Below are 8,657 nucleotides of genomic sequence, written 5' to 3'. Positions count from 1 at the left end.
ACTGAAAATAAAATTAGTTTAGATATTGATTATCCTTTTCTTACATTTACAAAGCATAGTCTATAATCATACTATTTACCCTAAAATCCGAGTAACAATTAAACTTATATTGTAGTTTTAAAGATATGTGATTTAGTCCAATACCAATTGATAAACAAAGAGTTAAATATATAAATTGAAGAATAAAGTAAGTTACACCAGTGTACGAGCCCAGTCTCGACCTCGAGCTACGACAGTCTCGAGGTGGGTTAGTAAGAATAGTAAATTATAAGGCAACTCTGACGAAGAGTAAGCAAGAAAGTGATGAATGTATATTCTCCTATAAATAAATCGTGTGTTACAAATGAATGGACTCCCCTTTATATAATAGGGGAGTCCTAAATAAGATACATTTCTAATTATAGTAGGAAATCTTATTGGACAGTTGTCTAACCGCCAAGGACAAATCCGTTCCGAAATTTACGCCGTGATCTTAGGGCCGTTGCGGGAACTCGCTATTTATGTTACTAATCCATAATGGTATTATCTCGAAGTTGGTCATACTCGGCCTTGATTTTCATCGAGCACTTCGATCTTCAAGTTCTATACTCCGCCATCGAGCTCGAGCCGGGTCTGTTTCGAGCTTATTCTCGAAGCAACTCCTCGAGCCTCCGAAATCGGGCATACCTGATTTCGACCGTATAAACATACAAAATCACATGTTCTAATCTTTTCTATGACTAAACAATTTTTTGTTTTTATTTCTTTTATCACACTTTTTATGTACTTTCGTTCCAAAAAACTTGCATAGAGATTTTAGTAATTAAAAAGGAATTACGAAAATTAAATATACATGAAAAGAAAAGAAGAGAATTGAATCGCCAAACATACCCGTAAAGAATAATCCAAATAAAATTAGGATTCAAATTTAAAGTTCATGTATTCTTATCGCGATCTTAAATTCATATATATTATAATAACAGTTGATTTTATAATTAATTTTTCATAGATATTTAGTCCCCCCCCCCCAACCCCCCACCCCCCCCACCCCCCCCCAAAAAAAAAGGCATAATTAGAAAGAGTTCAGTAAAAGTTGGGTTTTTTTGTTACAGAGCAGCAATTATTTGGCAGTCATTCTTCTTCCGCGACGGTGAGCAGCCAATTAATTATGCCTTTTTCTTTTTCTTCAGCTTTACTCTGCTTAATTAGGCTCATTAATGGTTTAGTCATGTATATATAAGTTTCTGTTTATGTTTTTGAAAAGTGACATACATATAATCTGTATATTTGGTTTAGTCATGCATTTGGGTTTTTTGGGTATTCGATATCTTGGCTTTTAACCGAATCAATTTAAGGTGATACAAGCTTAGAAGTGAAGAGATCATATAATTATGTCTTATTTATTAATTGTGTTTTCAGACCTCCTATCATGTTACTGTTTTTTTTCCCGTTTTATACACTTTTATTTACTTAATTATGTTCTCATTACGTCCCATTATGTGATTCTTTTTATTGGTCCACAAATTAGAAAGATCCTTTTTTTTTAATAATCTGACAATCCCCGAGCATGAGTCAAATCCAGGATTTAAGTTTTGTAGGTTTAACCTTTAAGGTTAAAATTATGGGTTGAGACCTACTATTTGTTTCAAATTTAATTTATTTTTAAACATGAATTTATGTTCCGTATCAAAAGCACCCGGGTTACAACACTCCATCTGCCCGTCCCCAAGGACCAGGGGTAGGCTAAAGGGAGGCAAGCGGTTCAATTTAATCTCCTTCAAAGGAAAGTGGTACTACGTAAATAGGAGAAAAAGTAATTTTTTTTTGTTAGGTATGAGCTGTTGAATCCACTTGACATGAGGAAAGTTTCTGATGTAGTGGAAAAGGTGTTCAAAAATTGCTTTAGCTCACATGTTCAATTCTAGGTGTGACACTATAGTATTTTTTTCGGATCTCCTTGTATGAATTCTGGCTCCATGAACTCGATGAATAATGTACCAGAGTCTCTACCCTTCTCCACTTGAATACCAAGCTTTTATCTGCTGCAGGATTCGAACCCTGACGTGCGCCTAAAACAATTCACATGTTGTGTTCTTGCCACTAGACCAAAGCCTTTGCGGCTAGCAAATACTCAGCAACTAGAGAGATTATACTTTTATTTATTTAATTATGTGTTCAATGTTCTTTTTCTTGAGCGATACGTGTGGATTCTCATACCATGTTAAATCTATTTGTATTTCTACTCCATCGAAAAGTTTAAGCTATTAGAAAAGGCGTACTTTATTTATTTAATTATCTCTTTAACCAAAGTTATGATGGGTGGTTATTGTTCTTTAAAGTGATGATGTCCTCTTTATAGAGTATCAAGTGTTAAGACTTCAGAGAAAGCTGACTCTTTTCCCCTTCAACAATTGAACAATGAATTCAGCTGAATGTTATGGAACTTTTAACAAGTTATAGGTTTTTGTAAATATTGATGTTGTGTGAATGTAAAAATTCAATGTTACTAGAGGGCAACATTGACACAATGAAAAAGTTGCTCCTTTGGTTAGTTGCAGGTCATGTGTTCCAGGCGTGGAAGAATCATCTTAGCATAAATCCAAAGGGAAGGCTGCTTATATTATATGCCCGCTCTCCTCCTACCCTACGGAGCATTTTCTGCACGGGGTAAGCCTTTTCTTTTCTTTTTTTTGGTAAAAAATATCTTTAGTTAACTCACATTGAGTATATTCATTTTCGTTTGCCTCTGATCGTTGTTTCAGCAGAGGTCTTGACATTGGTAATGGAATTTAAGAAGCTTCAAGATAGGTAGTGAACTGATTTGTTTGTGGATGTGGGGAAAGGTTGGGGATAGGAGTGAAGTTGTTGCTCTGATCTGTTCGTTTTAAAAGCTGAATCCCATTAAAATGGGGCGACTGGGATTGAAGGGCTGTGATATAATGTATGACATATCCCGTTTACAGAGAAAGAGGGTGCACTATTGCAATAATGGTGCAGAGTTTGAGAATAGTGATGTTGTTCGTTTTAAAAAACAGATTAGAAAGACTAAGAATGTGGATGAAGACTATGTACAGTTTTTGATGCTTCTCTATAACTATGATAAAGATTCTCAGTCATACACAAACGGAGGTGGAAATGAAGGTTTCACTGTTCCTAGGGATAGGCTTAGTCATGAAGATGACGAGGACGAGGACGAGGACGAGGACGAGGACGAGGATGAGGGCGAGTGTGAGGATGAGGATGAGTGTGAGGATGAGGATGAGGATGAGAATGAGAATGAGGACGAGGATGACCCGGAATACATGAAATTTTTGGCTAATGCTAAGCCAAATGGCAAATCGTATGTGGTTAAAATTGATAGAGAGGATGGGTTTCCTGTGTTTGTAGAGTATGAGAAAGAGGATGGATCTGACGAGGAGTGCGAACTTTCAGGACAGAGAAAACAACAAGATGCTGGGGATGCAAAGGATTTAGGTAATGTCAGTAGCAAAGATAAAGTAGAAAGTCAGCCATTTTCAAGAACTGTCCTGGAAAATGATAATGATGGATCAGCAGGAGATAGCGATGTGATATTTGAGCCTTTTGATTCTCAGAAAGAAAAGAGGCTTATGAACCAGAAGCTTAACAGGGGGGAAAATGGTGCGTTCAAGAGGCGTCGGAAGGGTGAGACAAAGAATAAGTCAAATAAGAAGCGTAAGACAGAGAAAGGGAGAAAACCAGCTAATATCACTACCAAAGAAGAGGCATCTGATGTAGATGAAGACTATTCCTTACTTTTGGAGAAATTTATAAGCAAGAATTGGCGCTTGAAAACCTCATTTATTAGGAAATTTAAGGTAAAGGGGAAAAATGATGCATTCAAGAAAAAGAAGAAAAAGAGGCTTACGGGCCAGAAAAATAGTGTGAACCAGAATGATGCATCCAAGAGGCAGGGAAAGGATGAGAAAAAGAAGAGGTCAAGTAAAAAGAAGACGACTCGAAAAAGGAGAAAATCAGCAAATGTCACTGCCAATGAAGAGGTAACGGGGGCAAAATCAGCAATTGTCCCTGTCAAAGAAGAGGTAGCTAATGTAGATGAAGCTTCATTTAAAAGTGGTCACGATTTTGAAAGCAAAGCTGATGAAGAAGATCTTGAAATACTTGTTAACGATAATGGTAAAGTTGGGAAAGAAGGAAGCTCTAGTCTCATGGAAGCTTCTTCAGCTAAACACTATGAAAGTGTATGATCCTCGTACTCTGTGTCTCCTCCCCTTTTTATTTTACCCTCCCCACACCTCCTTGCTTTCTTAGTTAATTTAAAGTTTCTGGAAAATATTCCACTCTGATTCTTATATACTGATGATATAATGAATATTAAGGTTGAGGATACCTGCCCAACGGAAACCGTGCATTCTGATTTCTGGTGGAAAGTCAAGGCCCTTCTTGAGAAGCCTTACGATCAAACGGAATATATAGGACTGTGGAAAGCTGTCAAAATTAAAAAGTTTACTGAAAGGAATATGGACTTGCGTAATGGGGGAATATCTTACCCGACAAGGGTAATGGGAAAATCATATTTGGATCACTATGAAGGTGAGATAAGCATCTTAAATTATTATTATTTTATTGCAGTGTTGTGATGCGTTGCTTTACATTTCAAAGTATCGGTACTTCTCCACTTGCCCTGCTTCCTTAGGAAAAAAAAAGAAGATCTAGGATGCACTTCAAGCCTTTGGTATAAGATTTTGACGTATCTCTAGTGTATAGATAATCATTCATGAGCCTAGAAGGTTGTCCTAGTATGAATACCCGACTACACCTGTGTGCAAGGGTTGGAAAAATAGGACAAGTTGCCATTTAATTGTTGAACTATCCAAGAGAACAGCTAAAGAAGTGATACCTTTGGCTAAGTATCACATTGTTGAAAAGGTAATATGCTTGAGTTGGACTTTAACCAATAGAAAACTCCCCAGTTTTCTCCTTCCTGAAGTACCTGGCCACCTGTAAAGGTAAATTATAACCAGATTGCAGATATTTGCCAAGTTTTCTATCAATTTCTAGAAATTCTTTCGTGATCTCTTGGTGTAATAATGTTGTGGCAGTAATTAAAAATTATTCCTTGAGAGCCTCCAACATATTAAAAGCCAATATACATGCATATATGAAGAATTATGTCATGATCTCATTTGGTTTTTGAACAATTTTCTCGCAATCCAAAAAAAAAGTTTTCGAATCAATTTTCTATTTTGGAAGTCCTCCCTTATTACTGTCATCTAAAGAAGATTTTACCTCTAGCATATCGATTTTACACTCTATGGTAAGTGATTTTCTTTCTACAGCAATCTGTATCTTGGTTAACAAAAATAAACAAGCTTGGGATATTTGGGATTTTTGGCCTTTTGATTTTCTAAACATATACATTTATAGAGGAGGCTTCTTTTCTCACTTCCTTTACTCCTTAGCATAATTGAAGGTTGTTCAAAAGTTAATTCCACTGGGCTGCCCTTCACCTTAATCTAAATTTTCTTGGACATTTTTGCTTTGTATTCTCTGCAGTTGATACTGCAAACAGCATTTGATCTCTATGCTTCTGTTAATCTTTATTTTAATTTCACTTAATGACATTATGTAATGATTGTCCGCTTTAAATGTGCAGACCTTCATGAAAGACTTAAAGAAGTTGACGACGACAACAGAAAAAAGTTATACATCTTGCGTGGCTTTTTCTTTTGGTTACAGGTGAGTTGCTCAAACAAGTGAACTAACTGATCAATATAAAAAGAAATTACTTTATGGATATTAGTTTTAAGTACACGACTTACCATATTTCACAATCATAAAATGTAGTCCAATTAGATGTCTTGAGAAAGCAATTATTAACCTAATCCTTTTAGTAATAATAGATAACATAATAAATTCCTCTGACCTCATTAATAGTAATTATGTTTTGTATTCCGGCAATAGTTATGTCTCATATGCTTAAAGTAGGTAAGGATCTGACCAGTCAACATATCGACAAGTGACAATATAAATGCAGCACTCCATGGAGTACTTTTGTAGCCAAAGCCAAGCTTCATCGTCCTCGATTGTTTTCTGGATAATCAAATTTAGTAACTTGTTCCTTATGAAATTTTTTAGTAATTTATTACGTAAGCAAATCATTTGGTGTTATTGTTAAATGAACTGAAGTTTACAAGAAACAGTCAACATGCAGAATGATTGGCCTATATTTAAACTTTCAAGTGATTTGCAGAATCAAATGTTTGGAAGATCGATAACCTGATCCAGTTGAAGCTAGCATTTTCTCTTTTTTGGTTTTTCATTAGGCTTAGTTTAAGCTTTAAAAACCTAATTTTCATATTCATATGCTGGTTGCTTGCAACTATTATAAAAGTGACTTGAGCATTCTCATTCGGCTAGTGTGAGGAATTTCAGCATGAGGGAAATGAGAAGAAATTCCATACTTGCATTGAAACAGTGTTTACATTAATCCTACATTTGAGGCAATGGCGTTTGGGTTCTTACTATGTTCTGTTCATCACATTTTTAGTTACACAAATTTAATTTTACAATATAAGCTCCAAGTTTGTTCTTCTGTGGTTGCTAGAATCTCACACAGGAAGGAGCCTTCAGGCCTTGGACCAATCCGGAGTGGCTTTCGTTGGTGGCTAAATCTAGCTAAAAGCCATGTGTTGCGATTCTTACTTTTTCTGATTAATCAAGCCGCAACAATCTTGTGAAAAAATGTTACTGAAGTATGTAATGGTGAAGTCAGAAATTATACAGTCATTATCTGTTTTGTTATAATTTAGTAGGATATTGAAGTCCATGTATCATGCAGGGAAAAAAACCCGAGTGGATTATCCTGCTATTTTTGTCCTTTTGGGGGCTAAGAACATTCTAGTACTCTTCTGGAAGATTTCCCACCCCTCGAAGCCTGGTATAATCCCCTGGAATTTTGTTATATTAAAATGGCTGTTGTTGATTTACCTGTAGTTACTATTTAGAAAGGGTGTAAACGGATTTGAAGTCAATGTATGCGAAGAAATTGGGTGAAATCTTTATCTACTTATGTCTGATTTCTTCTTTTCCTTTTCTGGTCTGTTCTGTTGCCTGTTCACTTTCTCTTGTTGTATCGCTCTCTGAAAAACAATTTGAAAGGCGTAGGTGAAATGGACCTTCCTTTGCTCCTATCTGTGGCAATAAGACTTTTGCATTAGTCTCAGGTCAGGGACATAGCCATGTATTACGAGATTAGGCCGCTAATTATTAATTAATAATAAAAGAGGTATCGAATCTTTGCTTTAACAACTTTCAAAGTTGCACTAGCGCACCTGAGGACCTTTGACCATAAAGATCAACCTACGTATGTCCATGTAGATGTTGTAACTGAGTATCTTAGGTCACTGCAGTTTTAGAAGGTTTTCCTTTATTTGGACTGTTAGTTTCTCATTTCCTTTTCCAGAAAGAAGGTAGAGCTGGCAGTTGCCGAGGGTCTATTGGAAACAGTCTCCCTATCCTCACAAGGTAGGGGTAAAGTATGCGTCGTACATACTACTTGTATGCGGTGAAATTAGAGGGTCCAATTCCTCATCATCGAGGTACCTCAGAAGACCATCTCGAAGTCTTGAGACTACAAGGCTATGGTTAAGTTTCCTCCTTCGAGGTTCGTCGATATCCGACCTTGGGACAATGTTGACTGCGGCTACGGTAGAAATGGGGAGTTTCCAAGGCACATGACTAGGATTGACAGAGCCTAGTGGGCTACCCTAACCCTTAATCAAGGTGTCATCTAGTTGTCCCATTTTCGCTTCTTTATCATTAATGTATTTTGTATCATGTTCGATTTTCCCTCCTATATAAAGGAGATCCTTGTTATTTTATAAAACTTTGTTGCTTCAGTTGCTCCACACGAAATATACAAGAACATTCTCTTTGCTCTCTAACATATTCTCTTGATATTATTGCTTTCGTTTATTATCTTCATTATTGTTCATCATTTATTGCTTATCATTGACTATAAAGAGCCTTCGTTGATTTTATCATAGCTGTTAGCCATACTTCGAATGCCTACGATAGCTCCCAGCCGGGCACCGGAATCGACCTCGAGGCCTCGATTATTGACCTATCGGTTTGGTTATCACCTTATCCCTAACTCTTATCTCGTTTCCAAGTCTCACACATAGCATCAACTGCTTAACAACTAACATAAATATAGATCACGTATTTTAGAGTCCCATAATCAAATTTAATTGTTATTACCATTTTCACGGTAAACAGTTTGGCGCCCACCGTGGGGCTAAAAATAATAATGATTATTTTCTTGCTGGTTTTACTACATAACGCAAGTTATCTTTCACGCTTTCTCTTGTCCAAGATCTTCGATTTCAGGTCGAAATGTCTAACTCAGTGAATGGAGGTGAAAACAACAATCTTGAGGACCACGGATAAAACGGTGTGGGGGTTGTCACACCTCCTTTTTCCGCACCCGAAAGGGTGCAAGAGAGTTTTTCCAATTAAAGGACAATCGAAATGGGATTGGTTTATTAATTTCAGAGTCGCCACTTGGGAGATTTAGGGTGTCCCAAGTCACCAATTTTAATCCCGAATCGAGGAAAAATAATGACTCTATATTACAGCCTGCATACCAGAAATCCGGATAAGGAATTCTGTTAACCCGGGAGAAGGTGTTAGGCATT

The 8,657-nt window shown here is 36.6% G+C and overlaps 1 protein-coding gene across 9 annotated transcripts; it reads left to right on the top strand.

Moving 5' to 3' along the window:
• The first annotated feature begins 1,041 nt into the window (after nucleotides 1-1,041).
• Nucleotides 1,042-7,016, top strand: LOC104213243 (uncharacterized). Of its 9 annotated transcripts, XR_011402907.1 has the most exons (7): nucleotides 1,042-1,129; nucleotides 2,532-2,646; nucleotides 2,745-4,199; nucleotides 4,338-4,551; nucleotides 5,615-5,697; nucleotides 6,566-6,713; nucleotides 6,800-7,016. XR_011402907.1 is itself a non-coding variant. In XM_009762696.2 (6 exons), the coding sequence occupies exons 3-6, from the start codon at nucleotides 2,886-2,888 to the stop codon at nucleotides 6,638-6,640; spliced, it is 1,686 nt and encodes a 561-aa protein (XP_009760998.1). In that variant the 5' UTR covers nucleotides 1,042-1,129; nucleotides 2,538-2,646; nucleotides 2,745-2,885; the 3' UTR covers nucleotides 6,641-7,016. The 9 variants fall into 9 exon arrangements, 8 of the variants coding, with proteins under 8 accessions (XP_009760998.1, XP_009761000.1, XP_009760999.1 ...); XM_009762696.2 differs by having other exon boundaries at nucleotides 2,538-2,646; nucleotides 6,566-7,016; XM_009762698.2 differs by having other exon boundaries at nucleotides 2,538-2,646; nucleotides 2,742-4,199; nucleotides 6,566-7,016.
• Nucleotides 7,017-8,657: the final 1,641 nt, after the last annotated feature.

Source organism: Nicotiana sylvestris, chromosome 10 (assembly GCF_000393655.2).
Source record: "Nicotiana sylvestris chromosome 10, ASM39365v2, whole genome shotgun sequence".
Taxonomy (NCBI): domain Eukaryota; kingdom Viridiplantae; phylum Streptophyta; class Magnoliopsida; order Solanales; family Solanaceae; genus Nicotiana; species Nicotiana sylvestris.
This window is presented reverse-complemented; position numbering and strand designations above follow the sequence as displayed.